The sequence below is a fragment of the Ctenopharyngodon idella genome, chromosome 24 (assembly GCF_019924925.1).
Source record: "Ctenopharyngodon idella isolate HZGC_01 chromosome 24, HZGC01, whole genome shotgun sequence".
NCBI lineage: Eukaryota > Metazoa > Chordata > Actinopteri > Cypriniformes > Xenocyprididae > Ctenopharyngodon > Ctenopharyngodon idella.
The window spans coordinates 6,830,492-6,850,035 of NC_067243.1; the positions used below are offsets into that span (position 1 = coordinate 6,830,492).

General features: G+C 38.8%; 1 protein-coding gene across 3 annotated transcripts; it reads right to left on the minus strand.

Moving 5' to 3' along the window:
- Positions 1 to 4,583: 4,583 nt before the first annotated feature.
- ppp1r32 (protein phosphatase 1, regulatory subunit 32) lies at positions 4,584 to 19,502 on the minus strand. Of its 3 annotated transcripts, none has more exons than XM_051883103.1 (12): positions 17,559 to 19,502; positions 11,033 to 11,156; positions 9,747 to 9,864; positions 9,465 to 9,609; positions 9,303 to 9,366; positions 9,115 to 9,194; positions 8,883 to 8,948; positions 8,670 to 8,756; positions 8,492 to 8,572; positions 5,123 to 5,217; positions 4,740 to 4,841; positions 4,584 to 4,648 (listed from the first exon to the last, which is right to left on the minus strand). In XM_051883103.1, exons 2-12 carry the CDS (start codon positions 11,142 to 11,144, stop codon positions 4,609 to 4,611), a joined length of 990 nt encoding a protein of 329 aa, XP_051739063.1. In that variant the 5' UTR covers positions 11,145 to 11,156; positions 17,559 to 19,502; the 3' UTR covers positions 4,584 to 4,608. The 3 variants fall into 3 exon arrangements, with proteins under 3 accessions (XP_051739063.1, XP_051739064.1, XP_051739065.1); XM_051883104.1 differs by lacking the exon at positions 17,559 to 19,502 and adding an exon at positions 11,807 to 16,556; XM_051883105.1 differs by lacking the exon at positions 11,033 to 11,156 and having other exon boundaries at positions 17,559 to 18,223.
- Between the last annotated feature and the right edge of the window lie 42 nt (positions 19,503 to 19,544).

A 19,544-nucleotide genomic window follows, 5' to 3' on the forward strand; every position in this document is an offset into this window, starting at 1 on the left:
TATCTGTGGAGCGGCTGAGCGCTCTGACACAGTCCAGGCCTGAGGAGGAGAACATAGTCTCTGTGCTTAATCATTTAGCGGCTTACTGCTAGTTTACGTTAACGCCATTCTCTCAAGGTCAGCCGCATAGCAAGCCGTGAATGAGCACCGGACTGCCTCTGCGGCGCTTGAAACTTCATACCCTTGTTACAGGCACTCACAGTAATATCTCTGTCACTGCCAGATCTCAGCAGAAGTCATCTGGTGTCTGAAATGTAATCCGAGCCATTGTGACAGCGTGTCAGCACAAGAGAGGAGGGGCCATCATGGTCGAGCGAGTATGATTTTGCTCCTAAGTAGGGCATGTTTGCAGGTTCTATATGCCAGTTGGTCGGTTTTACACTGCAAGCCATTAAAAGTGTAATTGCAAGGCTAGGAAACTGCAATGTGAGAACTAGATTTTCAGATTTACTTAAGAAAATGTGTGCGCTTATTGCCTGAGTGTTCTGGGTGGTTGCTATGTGGTCGTTACTGCATTGCTAAGGTGCTCTGGTGTGGTTGCTTAATGGACCACCTTGAAGTCTATGATATTTTGGTCTTTTTTTCAACCAGTTTATATTCTACCATGCAAATCTGAGGTGTCCTTTATGTCCATATAGTGTAGCAAATGTCAAATAGTGTTTAATACTAATATTTAGTAGTCACTAAACTGAAGTATGAACAATAATAACAATGGTGACGCTTGACTGCTAATGCTCGAACTGCTCAATTTACTGCAACCGTTAAACCACTAATAGACAATGACTTTTCAATGCTAACATTAAGCACAAGACCAGTGTTCCTTCATTCAATCAGTCCCTATTCTCTCTTTCTCATAAGGATTATTAAGGATAATGAACGATCTGCCTGCGTGGGAGAGTGAACATTGGCCCTGAGATGAGAGAGAGAGAGAGAAGCTTACACACATGCACACAGCAACCTGAGCGGGCACCATAACTGTGCCCATATGCCAGCCAACTGAGCTTTCAGTTGGTGCCACTCCTTTCTCAGCAGGGTTAGGGGCTTGTGTACATAAGTCGTGCATACATGTGTGTGTATCTATCTCAATCTGCTGACCAGGTTTATGTACATGATATAAACATTCCTGGTCTTGCATTCAGTCTTACAGAAATAATTTTGTTGCTCATCACTTTTTAAATGACTTGCTGTCAAAATTATTGCTGATGTTAATTATTCACAGCTCAATGCATTCTACAACAGTGTGTATACAATTAAAATGTTACCATTTTGAGCAAAAGGTTGCCAATGTGTTGATATGCAGTTCTTAAAGGGTTAGTTCACCCGAAAATGAAAATTCTGTCATTAATTACTCACCCTCATGTCGTTCCACACCCTGTAAGACCTTCGTTCATCTTCAAGAGATCAAGAGATTGTTGAATAAAGTCGTTTCGTTTTGTTTTCGCGCACAAAAAGTATTCTTGACGCTTCATAACATTAAGGTTGAACCACTGCAGTCACGTCGACTGTTTAAATGATGTCTTTAGTACCTTTCTGGACCTTGAAAGTGTTTATTATATTGCTGTCTATGGACGAGTCGTATACCTCTCGGATTTCATCAAAAAAATATCTTAATTTGTGTTCCGAAGATGAACATTTTACGGGTGTGGAACGACATGAGGGTGAGTACTTAATGACAGAATTTTCATTTTTGGCTGAACTAACCCTTTTGAGGGTTAAGAGTGTTTTTATAATGTTTCTATGCGGTTGCTAGTGTTCTAGGTGGTTGCTTATACAGTCAAACCCAAATTTATTCAGACACCTTGAACATTTCATTTATTAATACAGTTTATTCACTATAGTTTAATAAAATATGACAAGATCTCAGAGTTAAACTGAGTTAAACCATGGGATAATTTCAAAATCTGGACATTTTCAGAGACAGGAGAAGAGATATTCTGATGATTGCTGTGTACAGAATTTATCTGAGAAAGCCGTGGCTCGTAAACATACAGGATTATTTCACCACAGTGTCAGTTCTTGTCTAAATAATGATCGCGACACTGCAGTGTGTGTGAGACTTGATGAATGAGATCAGAATCAACATATATATTATTCATTTGAATTAAATATTTTGGTCATTATTTTGCGTCATTTTTCATTGACAATAATTTCACTGTATGTATTCACAACATTTGTCAAAATTCATAATTAATATTCAAAGCAATCACGCTGTCAACGCATTTCTGATTAAGATTACTTAAAGGGATAGTTCACCCAAAAATGAAAATTTGATGTTTATCTGCTTACCCCCAGGGCATCCAAGGTGTAGGTGACTTTGTTTATTCAGTAGAACACAAATGATGATTTTTAACTCCAACCATTGCGGTCTGTCAGTCGTATAATGCTTGTCAATGGGAACACAATCTATAAGAGTAAAAAAAAAACATGCACAGACAAATCCAAATGAAACCCTGCGGCTCGTGACGACACATTGATGTCCTAAGACACAAAACTATCGTTTTGTGTGAGAAACCGAACAGTATTTATATCATTTTTTACCTCTAATACACCACTATGTCCATCCGGTTGGTGAGGTCTGAACGCGCTCCGACAACGGAAGTGATGTCTCGCACTCATTGAAGTATAAGCGCGAGAGATCACTTCCGTCATCAGAGCGCGTTCAGACCTCACCAACCGGATGCTCAAGGCAGTTGGACATAGTGGTGTATTAGAGGTGAAAAATGATATAAATACTGTTCGGTTTCTCGCACAAACCGATCGTTTAGTGTCTTAGGACATCAATGTGTCGTCACGAGACGCAGGGTTTAATTTGGATTTGTCTGTGCATGTTTTTTTGACTCTTATAGATGGAGTTCCCATTGACAAGCATTATCCGACTGACAGAACGCAACGTGTTGGAGTTAAAAATCATCATTTGTGTTCTACTGAAGAAACAAAGTCACCTACACCTTGGATGCCCTGGGGGTAAGCAGATAAACATCAAATTTTCATTTTTGGGTGAACTATCCCTTTACACATCATTGTATTTCTTTAAGGCAGTTTTTTAGTCAACTTTTTAAACTGCTCTTACGAAAATTAACCATGGTTTTACTACAAGTAAAACAAAAAAACCTGGTTATAAACCATGGTAACCACAAATCAACCATGGTATTTGTAGTAAAACTGTGGTAATACAAATGGTAATCAACCTGCGAAACAAACATGGTTACTACATTTTTTTATACAATATAACCATGGTTAATTTTCATAAGAGAGCTCATCAGTCAGATTCATTTAAAAATGTAAATTCAACAGGTATTAATTACGATCAGTAAGAGAAAAACACTTAATAAAAAGACAAGCACTGGACTGCGACAGGTTAGTTGGGAAATACATTTAATTATTATTCAGAATGTACATTTAAGAGAAATATATTTATAGGAACATTTCAGCAGGTTGAAGATATGAGATGTAAACGTCCTCAGTTTGGAAATGCATAGGTCTACTACACATGAATGTGCGCCGTGTATTATTTTAAAAGAATGATCTTCATCCCACTGTGTCAGTCTCACCAATGCTTTCCTCTATTCTTGTTGAGGTAAGGGTGTCGCCGGATCGCTGCAGTAACTCCGACGAGAGAATTCAGCCATTAGTTTTGATTGCGTTGCGATGGGACCGGAAGTAGCGATACACTGCTTCGCTTACTGGAAATAGGAAGTGTGATAAAGGTCTATTATGTCAGATAACACTCATGGTCAGGTCAAAGTGTCTGAATAACTTTTGGTCCCAAATTTTTTATCAATTTTACTGGTAGTCCACTGTATGAAGATTTTTTGGGTATAATATGTCACAGTTTACTTTATTTTGCTATTCTCACTTACATAAATGAACTAGTGTCCTGCACCCACTAGTAAAAATATATCAAAAATGTCTGATTAATTTTGCTTTGACTGTAGGTCCAATCAAACATGGAGCCCCTTTTCAATGTCTGTGAGATTTATTCATTGCTTTTACTGTCTTCCAAGGAAAAAATCTCCTCAGTGTTTTGACAGTCACTACATGTAATACTAAGGGCCAACTTTACTAAACAGGACAAATTAGCATGAGAGTGCAATTCCTAAAAAGCGCAGATGGGAGTGACCAATGCAATCTACCAAAAGCAGCGCAAATTAGCATCTTGTTTAAAACATTCTTTTTTTTGGGGGGGTTAAATAATGGCGCAAATACCAGTAAATTGACTAGCTCAAACCTTAGTAAATCACCTTGCGTGATTCATTTAAATACTCTGCTCCTATAAATATTTGCGTCTGAAAGGGAAACTCTTAAAAATGCATATGCAATAAGTTCAGCCCCAAAAATAACCCTGTCCACGCCTTTTCAGCGCTAATTTTTCTCTGAGTGTCTTGACAGTAGTTTTTTTAAAGCCAAAAGAGGGTTTGCGCTGGATCTGGCCCTTAGTGTTAAGAGTTTGTTCAAATCACTAACCCCAAGTATGATTAATACTATAATAGTTCTAGTGATGCCTAGCAAACACCTCTAAATATAAGCATTATCATTTTGTCTGAAAATGTCAAGTAGAAATGATCAGGCTAAGATTGACAGTATTTCGTATAAACCAGTATTTCATATTTATTGTGAAGCCAGCACATTATATCCACTAAGATTAAACCTGTGTGGAGAGAGACAAACAAACAGAGGATGTAATTAACAAGTGTTCAGGTGTACATGAATGAGAAATGTACATGTGTTTATGTGTGTACCTATCCGTGTCTCGTCCACTGTACCCGCTCTCTCTGTGTCTCTGTATGCCTCCTCTCACCCAGTCTGATCTCTGCTGCTCCACTGATGATTTGTCACAAAACCTGCAACAATTTTAAGGATGAAAACCTTATTTAAACCAACCAGGATGCACTCATCCCCACAGCAACCAGTCAGAACACACTCATTCCCAAGCAACCAATCACAACACACTCATTCCCCCAGCAACCAATCAGAGCAACCCTCTGGTTTGAAAGAATACTTCACCATGTCATGCAGTAGTTGCCCATGTCTACAGGGCACTGACAGTCAGTTTAAATAAATGAGCAATCAGTTTTGCCAGTCAAGTACCAGGAGCACACACACAGAGACAGACATGACTCACTTGCTTTGGTAGTGTGTGAGGAAGTGTTGCGGGTCGGCTGGTGTATGTGAGAGGCTTGTGATGTTGGGGGCGTTCAGGACGAATCCTGATGAGCCCTGTAGAATACAGAACAGACAGTACACAAAACCATTCTAGAAATCCCTCTTAAAGCAGCAGCAGCAGCAGTAGCAGCACGCCAAAATATATCAGATTTCCAATCATCTTTCAAGTGGATGACTGTTGTTGAGGTTAGACGTGTTATCTTTGAGTGCTTTTTGTGACATTAAATCGGAACTGGCACAGAACGGACTGTCTTCCAAATAGCTTTTCTATGGAGAACACATCTTTTTTTTTTTGACAGTGTAATATAAAGGAACAGTGCATCCCGTAACATCATTTACAGAATTACATCACCCTTATGTCATTCCAAACCTATATGACTTTCTTTCTTCATATGTTATGCAGAATGTTCACCTTCTTTAATATAATGGTACAGTGTCCAGGCTGGCTGTCAAGATCCCAAAAGGACAAACAGCATTATAAAAGTGGCCCATATGACTCCTGCACCATGCTTAGCATTCACATTTCAATTCAATTCACATTTATTTGTATAGCGCTTTTCACGATACATATCGTTTCAAAGCAGCTTTACAGAGAATGCATGTCAACATTACAATTTGGAGACTGCAGTTAGCTAATAATGTAATAATTTAGGCGATTAACATACAATCACTGTTAGCAATGTAATTGGAGGTAGAAGCAAAGAGCTCCTGGAAAAATGAATTACATATTAACAATAATTAGGATTTATAGAATGTGAATGTGCGTGTTGATCCAGATGTTGCATCAGTGTTGAGGAAAGTTACTTTTAAAAGTAATGCATTACAATATTGCGTTACTCCCTAAAAGAGTAACTAATTGCATTACTTAGTTACTTTTTATGTAAAGTAATGCAGTACATTACTTTTGCATTACTTTTTCTCATCTGGGCTGGGCTGTTTGTTTGTTTTTATAAAAACAAAAAAGTTATATTTTTGGCAAATGTATATGCCCTTTCAGACCAAAAGTGAAATGAATAAGCCTCAGGCTGAAGGGAATGCAAATTCATGCCTGTACAGTCGAGGGCACAGCTCAAACAAACAAGCCTTTCAGCTATGCTGTCATTTTGAAATACAGAAGAATAGGACACAGGAGAAGAATCAAATGAGTAAAGGCCCATTCACACCAAGAACAATAACTATAAAGATAACAATAAAGAAAAAGTTCTAAAAATCATTCTAAACAACTATAATGATAACGGTATGAGGAACGATATCGTTGGGATCACTTTCTGAATTATTTTTTTTCCAGCTGTTGAACGATAAAACACTGACAGCCAATCAGAATCCATTCAAATTTAAGGTCTCGCGCATTTAAAACTATGATATAAAATGGCGGACGACATTGCGGAGAAGTTAATCACCGAGGTCCAGAAAAAGCCACCACTGTTTGACAAGTCAAACCCCCTTTTCAAGGATACTTGATCCAGAAAATGGATATATGGAAAACAATCGTTCATACCCTCGGAATAAATGGTGAGAAGTATTAACGATGAGATCATTATTCCAGGCTAGCAAACAGTGTAACATAAAATTACCTCAGGTATTCAGCGCAACATTGTCTTACTTTCTTTGAAGTTGCAGTGAAAAGACTAGGCGTTGTTTTTATTCCACTATATTGACTTCGTCAGCTGAATTCACTGTTAGATTAGATCGATTACACTAGCTATTCACTCAAAACATAGCATGTTGTACACGCTTTGAAACCGCAGCGTGTGAGCTTAGAATAAACAGACTGTTATTGTTATAGTTGTCTTTATAGTTATCATTCTTGGTGTGAATGGGCCTTAAATGTATATTCACGTTTAGTCTAGAACTAGTCTAGAATAACTATCATGTTCACACAGCGCACACAACACCTCTGCACTTACTCCCATTTTCTCTCAACATGGGGACAGGAGAGGTGTCAGTCAATAAATGGGAAAACAAAGCAACATTATTTAAAAAAGTAACTCAGATATTTTGTTGTAAATTTAAAAGTAATGCGTTACTTTTCTAGTTGAAAAAGTAATCTGATTATGTAACTCACGTTACTTGTAACGCGTTACCCCCAACACTGCTTAGCAGTCTTACACCCTTTAAAGGGTTAGTTCACCCAAAAATGAAAATTCTGTCATTAATTACACACCCTCATGTCGTTCCAAACCCGGAAGACCTTCAAAACACAAATTAAGATATTTTTGATAAAATCCGATGGCTCAGTGAGGCCTCTATTGCCAGCAAGATAATTAACACTTTCAGTGTCCAGAAAGCTACTAAAGATGTATTTAAAACAGTTCATGTGACTACAGTGGTTCAACCTTATTGTTATTGTAAAACAAAACAAAAAACAAAACAGCGACTTTATTGAACAATATCTAGTGACGGGCGATTTCAATACACTGGAGCTTCGAAGCTTTACGAATCTTTTGTTTCGAATCAGTAGTTCGGAGCATGTATCAAACTGCCAAAGTCACGTGAACTATTGAAATTTCGAAACACTTGTGACGCAACAAAGCAGACTTTGTCAGTCTGATACACGCTCCGAACCACTGATTCGAAACAAAAGATTCGTAAAGCTTCGAAGCTTCATGAAGCAGTGTTTTGAAATCGCCCATCACTAGATATTGTTGAATAAAGTCGTTATTTTGTTTTTCTGGCGCACAAAAAGTATTCTCGTCGCTTCATAACATTAAGGTTGAGCCAGTGTAGTCACATGAACTGTTTTAAATATGTCTTTAGTAGCTTTCTGGGCATCTGAAATTGTTAATTATCTTGCTGTCAATAGAGGCCTCACTGAGCCTTCGGTTTTTATCAAAAATATCTTAATTTGTGTTCTGAAGATGAACGAAGGTCTTACGGGTGTGGACAGAATTTTCATTTTTAAGTGAACTAACCCTTTAACCAATGAATTTCCATGATTTCACCATGACATTTCCAGTCATTCAAAATGAACATAACTAGAAATGTTTACTGCCTATAAAAACTTTCCATGATCCCAATTTTGAGATTTCCTGATATTTCCAGGTTTCCCATGACTGCCAGAGCCCTGCATAATACAAGTTGTTTGGTGACGTTGTATGACCTGATGTGGTATATTTGAATGTACTCAAATATGGATATGATTTGAAAGCTGCGGAGGAGGAAAAAATTGAAAGAAAGTAATATGGGATTGAAACAACAAGGGTGAGTAAATGATGACAGAATTGACATTTCTTGAGTGAAATATTCCTCTTAAAGGTTCTTCATTAAAATATACATTGGTTGTTCATTTAAATCTATTTGAACAGTCAAATATATTAGTTTTATTTACCGTTGGCCCAATGGACCATCTAGTTACAGGAGGTCTAGTCTTCTGTCTGCTGTCCTCACTAAAGCCATCCAGCAGAGAGGCCTGTGGGCAGAACATCCGAAAAACCCTAATACTTGGTCAGAGAACTTGATGTTGTCTTAATTGTATAGTTTATCTAAAGAGTTAAAGATATACTCACTGAATCAGTCAGAGGCCTTTGGGTGTCTCTTGTAAATCCAGTTTCTCGAAGTGCACGGGAGGCAAGTTTTGGTAATGCTTCACTGCCCTGATAAACACACACACACATTTAATACAAACCTCATCCAGCTGACGCACTCTATAAAAATCACATGAATGCGGTGGTGTTGATGGAGAGAGTAACAGCAGAGAATGAGAGAAACAGAGAGACCACCTGTAGGAAAGATCCGGGCAGGAAGTCAGTCCTCGTCACACTTTCCTGTATCCTGCGAGCGTCGTCCTGACAACCATCATCACCCAATCAGAGCAGAGAGTCAGTATAACAATGGAAAAAGGATTTGATATTGTGACATGAATACAACATTAAGATTTATGGATGTGTGCAGCTAAAAAATGTCTTGACAATGACTTTGCCAACGGAACGATGAACTGACACACATACACACCATGTTAATGTGTTGAGGAAGGAAGGTGTTTGGCTGTAGATTGGTTCCCTCAGTGTATCCACTCTCTTCTATGGGTCCAACTAAAACACAAACACAGTGATCTGAGACACCTAGAATGCAACATCCAGAACCTTTGAATCTACAATGAACCAAGTTAAGAAGCCCATTTTTAAAACCACAATACTTACCTAAAACTCTGAGGTGGTGAGGAATGTAAGTGCCTTTATATTCAGTCTGACGGGACGCTGCTCTCTAAGAGACAGAGAGAGAGAAAGTAAAAGAACAATGAGGCCAGGGTGAAGTGACATGGCATGATGCCACGTTTCTATGTGTGTGTCTTTGGCTCTCACGGGTCTTGGCTGAGATTGGAGCTGCAAATATCCACTCTCTCTGTGTCTGGACCCCGAGCAGGCCAAAGGCGCCGTCCCGTCAGGCAGAGCCAGACGCTGGTAATGACGCTTCGATTGAGACTCAAAACTGTCCAACAGTGAGAGACTAAGAGAGAAGAAAAAGGCGAAAAGTGTATGTGTCTAAAATGATTTAGTGAGGTGCAAAAAGGATTTGGAGTGTATGTGCAATTTCGAACACACACACACACACACACACACACACACACACAATCTGGGCCATACCCAAACTGTGGATTATCATAGCGGTCCAGGTTGGAGCTGTAGTACAGAACAGGACGGTGGTTGGCAGAGTAACCTGTCCCAAAATGATGGCCTACACTTGGCTGGAATAACTCCTTACCTGGATGAAAGAGGACACGACTCACGACAGATTTGACATCTTATATTCTACAGCACAAATAAATCTTAAATGATATCTACAGTGGAACTATGGGGCTGTTTACACAACACCATTTTCAACTAAAAAACGTAAAACTTTTTATGCGTTTTGGTCGTTCATTTACACGGCAAAGGTGTTTTTGGGGGCCTGAAAGCGCAAACTTTTGAAATTGGGTTTCAACGTGGAAATCATTACTGAAAATGCTAATTTATGAAAACGGTGCGCAAAAATCATGCGCATTACATGTTCAATCTATATGCGTGTAGTGTTTCTTTACAAACTGACATCGCCAACTACTGGCCTGGCAGCATAACACAACGTTTTTAGTTGTTTTCGCGGATCCGTGTGAACGAGGATTATTTTGACAACGTTGTCGTCTGTACGCAAAAAACACGAAACTTCTCAGTTTTTAGTACATCGTTATCGTTTAAACGTACCCTAAGGATGCACCAATATAGACATTTTGCTTTAGGTCGCCCAAAATTTAAAATTCTGTTTTTATTTTCTCACTCATGTAATTCCAAACCTGTATGTTGTTATTTTTTTCTGTAGAATACAAAAGTAGATATTTTGAAGAATCTTACAGAATATTTATACATATCATAAAAATAATCTGTATGACATACGTTATATTCACTTATATACAGTAGTCAACATTTGAAGTGGATCAAAACCTTTAATCAAAGTTTGATGGACAACTTCAAATGTTGACTACTGTAATTATTCACTTGGCCCAGGTTTGATGCTTACAACTTCAATTTGCATCTACAAGTTGCATAAAAATTCCTCAAAAATTCTCGTTTTGTATTTCACAAAAACAACATACAAGTCTAAAACAACATAAAACTGAGGAAAATAATATCTAGAGTTTTAAATGTTTCAAGCAAAACAAGGACTCAAAACATTATAATGTGTGGTAGAAAAGATGGATGGCTGTTTATATTTCAAAATGTGGCATAGAAAAAGTCTATTGTCTGAAATTGGAAAAATGTGACCTGATATTATGTGGCTTCAGAAGCAAGTCTAAACAGACCAATGTCTATAATCATATATAAAAACACAAAGTACAGTTTGATGAAAAGTTAGACTGAATCTAAGGTTACTGTGTTGTGTGTATGTGTGTTATCACCATAAGACTGTCTGAAGGTGGTACAGTATTGGTCGAGGCCAGTGTTAGTCGGACGCCCCCCTGGTCTGCCCGTTCCATGCGAAGGCTTGACTCCACCCAAGGGTCCAACCATCTGTAACTGTGACTATAACCCAACACAATAGACCTTATTCAGAGCAGCGCCATGACGGGTATGAAAGCGAGACTGTGAGGGATAGACATGCCATGTTTTCACTGGCATCCGACGATCCGCTGTATAAAGCTCCTAGATCACTTATTATTTTCCACAGCTCATGCTGTCTGGAGTTTTACGTCTAATGAAATTTCTTTGCAGAGATTTTTGCAGTGTTTCGTCAGCAGAACAACCCAAAAACACATCAAATAAAAATACAACCCACTGAAAAGATGTCTATCCCTCACAGCCTCGCTTTCATTCCTGTTAAAAATCAAAGATGGCGCTGCCGTGAATAAGGTCTATACCACTGCACAAACACACTGTATTGTTGACATGTTTTATTTGATTACAGTTTGATATAAACAAACATTTTCCAGTACAGTCTCTGACTGGAGTCACATTAACACTAACCAGCAGATAAAACATTTAACGTATAATGTCAGGCTAAAGATTTCATTACCTTTTATTTACCTATTCATCTTAATAGCGTCATTTAAATGCGCACTTAATGGGTCTTTGAATCATGAAACAACAACATATTTATATTATTATTGTTTTACCATGATTTAAATAACTTAATAATACTTAAGTTTTAGTAAAAAAAACGGTTCGTCCGTTACCTGTCGCCCCTCCGCGAAGTAATACACCTGTGCGTGCCGTTGCTCTTTTATCCTCGCGCTCGTTACCGGGTAACCGTTACCAGGACAATCGCAGACGAGCTCGTCACGTGACACGTGTGTGACAAGACGCGGGAAGGTGAGGTAACGGCTTTACAGTAGGCTATTGCACTGCTGTTCAACAACAAGAAGTTTAAATAATATTCACATAACTTTAGCTGGTGGAGATTGAAGGTAAGAGAGACACTCGAAAGCGGAAAGGGACACTTTCACGGCCTACGAATCGATGTCCTCAAAGGCTCAGACTGAATACCAGACTTGATGATCGTCACGATATAAATATCGCAAACAAGCTTTACCAGATAGAGGTAGGTTGACAGACAGACATTTAACCATAATAAATTAAATTTAAATGGCTAAAAAATTGTGCAAAAATGTATTTTAAATTCACTATGCTCAAGAAAAGAAGTTAGATAGAGCTTAGTTCACAAATTAATAAAAATATTAATAAGAACGATAATCTCAGAAACTTTACTGTGAATTGAAAAAAATTAAAAGCAAAACTCTCAACATATTTAATAACTGCTTTAATCTTTTTCTTGCCTCTTGAGAATTTTCCTGAGATGTTGAACATCATCAGATTTTATCCAGCGTCACAGATGTCACTTTAAGTGATCTGGGTGACTGTGGATGTATGTGACCACAGGGTGGCGCTGTTGTGCTGTTCAAATGAAGCATTGAACCGGCGTCTGCAGCCTTGCCACTTCACGCCCTTTGTTTCACATTATCGTGTTCTATGTCCCATGATGAACATATGTCTTTATGAAATATTCACTCTGTTGAAAGTGTGCTTATATATTATTATCAGATCCCAGACATACATGACAACTCTGTACAGTCTGTGTGGCCTTGTCCGTGTCACAGCTGAAGTTATTTGCATAATCACCACGGCCTCCGCCGTGAGTACAGCAGTAACACGTCATGGCATTAACATTACTCTCCGCTCTGGAAAGATAAAGTCAAATCCATCATTACAGCAGCTATCAGCACGTCCCCGCTGTCTACCTGTCTCCCACATTAATTCTGTCTCACCTTCACTGAGAGGGCGTTGTCGCTCCTATCTCTCAGCGAACGAATGCAAAAATATTGCTCCTGCAGGGTGGCCTGTCGCTCTCCCGGGAGCCGGCGTTTATTGAGCGGCGCATGTAGGCATGACTGCCCTTGCGAATAACGGCACCATTGGGGTTGCTCAAGCGGCACTGTGATGTGTCCGTGACCGAAAAACTCTCCCCCTTTCTGCAGTCATCTCCTCACATGGATTAATCTTTGTGGCATGCAACAGGATATGGAACGGTGAGCTACATTGGGGGCCAGTGCTGGGTTTTATCAGGTGAGATGAGGTCGGTTCAGGTAAGTTACAGAGCTTTTTTACAGGGCCAAGGTAAGTGTTTACCAGCTGGAGGTGATCTTTGGCCCTAATCTACACCTTTTAACTGCAGTGAATTTCTGAGTTGACCCACAAACTTGTCCACCCTCGGGGTGGTGACCAGCGTAACCACCTCAAAAACAGCTTTGAAAACATTTGCTGACTGTCAGGGATAAATGTGACTTCTCCTGCAAGCTCAGAGTTGGGTACTTGGCATGAAATGCCATGCAAAACTTCTAATCTATATAAACTTAACATGAAAGCATGGGCGTAAATTTCATCTAACAGTTGGGGGGGTAAACATACATTTTCTAAAGAGCAGTTTTTGAAGGGGAGACAAATAATACAGCCAAAATTTAGGTCAGTTTTTCTTTTCTTTGTCATTTTATCTGGCCAACAACACAAGGTGATAGTTGTTTAAATACAAGGTTCATAGGTTCACCACGTGATCATATAATTATTATCTTGCATCCTCCACATAGTATTTTAGGTTTTCTCTGGGAAAAAGAAAGTCTCTTACTATATTAAACTGCAGCAAGCCCACGGATCTGCCATTTAACATCATACTGAGCAAAACCCAACACAACAGTAGATCTACAATATAATATCAGTTCACACATAGGCTTATCACTGTTATTTTGGTGGTTTGTCATGTTTTTCCAAATGAAATGGTGAAGAAAGCTCTGAAGTTGAAGTTCATGTAACACAGCAAGCGTTGCACGTGTTTGAGTTTGTGTAGTAGACGAAACAACGCCATTCATTCACACAGAGACAGCAGAACATGCAGACTTGTAAGCAACATGCTTTGGCTGTTGTCGCGTTCATTTCTGCTATGTGAAAGCTTTCAAATCTCTGCTGTGGGTGAAACTCACGTAATAGTTTGTGACGTCAAATACACAATTACATTTATTTACAAATACAGCCAATTACACAATTAAATATTACAACTACATACACAATTATTTTAAGTATATATCATTATATTACTTAGAATACATAGCATGGTTTTTAATGATATTTTTAGCCTTGGCTATTGGTTAACATTATCCAGTGGCCTGCGCATCCTAATTTACATCAGCCTAAAAGTTTTTTTTATTAAGGATTACAAAGTGCACAACAACAACATGACTAGTATTAGGAAAAGCAGATGAGGTACATTTTGATTTCATGTAGACTTTAAACAACATTTGTCTAATTATTGTGCAATTATTATGCATGCATACTAATTAATATGATCTAATATAATTTTTAGACACTAAATAAAATATATGTACTTTTAAGAATGTGAAAGTGCAAAAAGCTAAAAGGTGATTAAAATTGCAAAACATAAAACCTAAAATATATGCTTTCCCTTACACATTCAGATTACTTTTAACCTTAAAATGTCCCCGTACATGTTATTTGTCAACTGCCCAGCTGTATTTACAGACAAGGCCAGCGTTTTGAATTTGCAGCCTCATGCTAATCAGTCAGTCATATCCGATAAAGTGTTGAGTGCAGACAGAATGTCACACTCAGACCTGGACAGGAACGTTGTGTTCCAATCACTGACCCAGAAGCCATTTACCTTTAACATGGCTTAGCTGAACTCTTTAGTAAAGACTGGCATGGGTGATTGACATCTGCCACAAATGACCACTGCAACTATCTATCTTTGACATTTTCAACTAAGAAGAAAAATGATGGGATATAAAAACAGCACCTCAGGAGCAGCAAGATTATTTTCCTTCCTCAGTCCCAACATGCTCGCTCTGTTCCAAAACCCACTGAGCTGCCTACGGAGTCAGCATTTTAAGGCGTCATAAGTGCGCAAAGACCTTTCCAAAGGTGCCTAATTTTAGCCAAAGACAGCACTGCATGTATCCTTTGTGGAGAAGACAATACAAGGATGCATTCAATACTGAATAGTATTGATTAAAAAAAGAGTTATAAGTATTTTTAAACTCGCCATTATCCTAGCAAAAACTACTGTAATCAATTGTCAAATCTCCCATGTGGAGCACTGTATTTTGTGACGTACAGAGTTGATGCCTAAGTAGAGCGCTCCAAATGGATCACTCATGCCAGTTGGATGCTGTCTTAGAAGGAAGCTGCCTATGTAGGCAGCTCACTAGGTTTTGGATCAGAGCTACTGCATCAGAATTTCATCATTTCCCAGCTGCAACCACAGAGGTTTGGTTTTGTGATTACAGCTGACAGTAGACTCTAAACTTTTACCCAGAAGCTACGTCTCTAATGGCACCGATCCGTCTTTCACAAAACCCCGAAACCGACACCACTCATCTCGCAGTTGGCGGCCTAGAAGAGAGATGCCCTTTCCAACAACACATCTCTGTCTGCATCCCTTCGGCAACACCAAATGAGGTCAAACGTAGCTCTTCTTCAAGGAAAAGTGATCGGCATCTTTTGCAAAGCAACCCCGGAATCTGCAGTAAAGAATTGGGATTATTCTTCACATCCATCAGCCCTTACGTGTTCATATTTTGGCTGAATATATGCTGTGTTTAACTCCAAGGTCCATTTAATGCTTTTTTACCATGTTAAAACCCATTCCACAGATTTCACCCTAAAATCAGCATAGAAGAAAGTCTGTATATTCCTTCTGAGCGATCCTTGAGCATGAAATGACACCATTTTAAAGATGAAAAAAATAATTGATGGCAACAAATTATCGTCAGGGCTCAAAAGTAATATTTTCGTACCTTTAGAAGTAAATGTGTGCTCTGATCTCTTAATTTCGGGTACTTTTTTTGTTCTTTGTTTTTATGCAGCTCTGTCATGGTAGATCAATCATACTGGGTGCATCAGAAACTTGGATTATAGCCTCTCTCTTTCTCTCATATGCTTTTCACCTGCAACAGCTCTTTCTTAAACATTTTTAACATTTTCAGCAGTTGACATGAAATTATTAGCATGTATTGTATACAATTCCATGACCTTGTATTAGTTAAGAGGATATATTTGTACTTAACCACAAGATTACACCCAAATTTGACAATTGTGTCATCATTTACTCACCCTCATGTCGTTCCAACACCTCAATGACCTTCTTTCTTTTGTGGATCACAAAAGGAGACATTTTGAAAATTTTTCATGTTGTTGTCAATATACATGCTTTCGCACCAGAGGAACCTTTTCATAGTTCCTAGAACTATTGGCTGAAGTTCCCGGATTTTGCTGTGTTCGCACAGCAGAAACGATTTTAGTTCTAGGAACTCCTTTTGGGGGAACTAAATTAGCCCCACTTTTTGCTCTTTCAGTCGCGTAGATTATGCGTTTACATTCCATCTCCATTATCACGAAACCCACGACACAGAACAAACACAGCTCAGATCACGGCATCCTCCATCCACCAGTTTTTAGCGTTTGTAAATGCCGCACTTAAAGACGCCGCTGTCGGGCGATCCTGAGTTCCTATTCCCAGTGCGAATGCAACCAGGAATATAGACCGGGGGAGAAATTAGTTCCCGGGGAACTATCCTAGTGGCTAGGTCCTATAACCTATATTATTTAATATAAGTAATATAAGTCTCTGGTGTCCCCAGAATGTGTCTGTGAAGTTTCAGCTCAAAATACCCCACAGATCATTTATTATAGCTTGTTAAATTTGCCCCTATTTGGGTGTGAGCGAAAACACGCCGTTTTTGTGTGTGTCCCTTTAAATGCAAATGAGCTGCTGCTCCCGGCCCCCTTTCCAGAAGAGGGCGGAGCTTTAACAGCTCACGCTTTGGTTGCTCAACAACAACAAAGCTGGAGAATCTCACGCAGCCAAAATGAGGATTGTCAGTAACGGTGTTCAAACCGGAGTCGACACTGATGGAGAGACTCAGGAAGAAGTTACAACTTTTAGAATGAAACTGGACGTTTCTGAATGGTTAGTGGATAAATTTATGTAGTTGCTGTGGAGTTGATTCAACTCATCGACTAGCATGTGCCGTCATGTTAATCTTTTGTGCAAATCCAGCGTTGAATTGAGCCTCGATTGTGAAGCAGCCCGGCGTAAAATGACGGCATGGCAACAACACTCTACTACAACAAGGTTTAGGTAAATTTTAGGGTTAGTGATGTCACTAACCCGAGAAGAAGCTCGTTGTAGTCCCTACCAGCCATTTGTTGTAGTCCTTAAAGAAATCTCCCTTTGCATTGAACTTTGAGCGTTGTAACTTTGCAAATGTTGTTTATGCTCAAACAGAAACATTACACACTAACTAAAGTTAAAAAAGTGAAATCATAATCAACCACCCCTTTAAAATAGTGTTGAACATTTAAAAATATACAACAACTGCTCATTTTATGTCCTTGTTTGAAATAAAAAAAAAAATTCCTCACCCATTTCTTTAGTCCTTTCTCTTCATCTCTGGAGTGTATTTCAGCACCTCCTCTCTCCTCTCGATTGCTTTACATTTTCACACTCACTTCTCATGCTTCTTTTATTTTCTCACCCTGTCTCCCCCTTTCTTTCTCTGTCAGATATCTCTCTCTTTCCATCTGTCCTGGGGGCTGTGGGTACTTTCAGTGTGTCTGGACTCCTTGTTTCCAGGAAATATCATGTCAGAGCAAATAATGCTTGTGTCCTTCCCAGAATATAAGACAGATGGAGAGAGGAAGCAAGACGGAGAGAAACACAGAGAGGTTTGGCTGTGGCATTCAAAAAGATGCCTTTATTCAGAAGCCACAGAGAGCAGGAAGATAAAAGAGGAAATTTAAAAATATTGCCTAGGCAAGTAACTGAAATAAAGTTCAAGTTTACTAAATGAAATGAAATTACTAAATGAAAACTAAAGCTGAAATAAAAACAAAATTAAATAAAAACATTAAAAACAAAAACTGACAAAAGCACATAACTTAAGTACTAAAACATATATTTATGTTCAAAGATGGTGACTTTCATAACACCAGAAAGTTCTGTTATCGAACTTATAAGCTGACAACAAAGTCATGAGTTTAACATAATGAAGTTTCAACAATAAAAAATAAAATCGAACAAAAAATACAATCTGTAATACAAAAAAATATTATTTTACTTGTAAGCAATACAAATATCTCTCTATTATAGTAATCAGATTCACTTGAGAATAATGATACAGTATTTAATAATTCAAAGGGATAAAATCAGATTTATTTGCATTATGCTAATGAGTATTTGGGGGGTGGGGGTGCATAACTGTCACAAAAACAATGTCAGAATGAGATTATCGCTCTCTCATAATAAAACTGTACGAACCATATTTAGCACTCCAAACAACACTGATTTGTGAACGTAACCAGAGAAAACAGTCTAGAAACAGCAGAGCGGAAAGTGGAGAGACAGACGGAATGAGAGAGGTGTGGGATAAAGGTGTGGATGGAGTGTGTCTAATATTAGTCCGCCGTGATGTCATAATGGAGCTCCAGCCGTGCCGGGTGGGTTTGGATGTGTGCTGCGATTCAAGAGAGTCGAGAGCTCAGCGTCTAGTCCGCATGATCCTGGAACACTGTGTCTGTGCAGCTTCTTTATTCACTCCAGGATGTACTTTAGCCTCCCGTTCTATTTATAAACCCTTCTCTGACTCTCCTTCCCCTCTTCTTGCAGCCTGCTCTTCCTCTGCTGTTTTTTCCCACTCGGACAATCATTCAGCTGTTTTGACAGGCCTCAGCTTGATAATTACACAACCAACTGTTCGCCTGTGCATCACCTTACATCACTCAACCAAGAACTGATTCTTATTCGGAACGTGTTTCATTGTATTTGGTTTCCGACAACAGTTAATGGATTGTCAGCAACCTTCCAATGATGTGTTCATGCTGATGTCGGAATATAATTATGATAGTTTGACTAGAAAAGCGTGAACACAGTATAGGATCATTAGCCGTGTCATTTTCTGTTGGCTGTTTGAGCTTGTTCTTGGGATTTGGAGGCCTTGTTCCTGGAGGCACACCAACAGCAGACGTTTTTGAACTCTTCCTAATCAACTCATCAGCACGTTAGTAGAGACTCCAAGACCTGAAACGGATGAATCAGATAAACAAGACTAAAATGTGTACTGTTGGTGTGCCAAAACCCAATCCGTATGGGTTTAGGAGAGATTACAAACATGGCGAAGTTGCTAGACACAATAAATGTGAATGAGTAAAATGTTTTATTTGTCTAAGCACTTTTTACAATTTATTTTGCATATGCTATCATTGTTCTTCTGAAACTATCTTAAATGGGACCTATAATGCCCCTTTTACAGGATGTAATATAAGTCCCTAGTGTCCCCAGAATGTGTCTGTGAAGTTTTGGTTGATCACCAATAACAAAGCTGGAAAATCTCACGCAGCCAAAATGAGGAT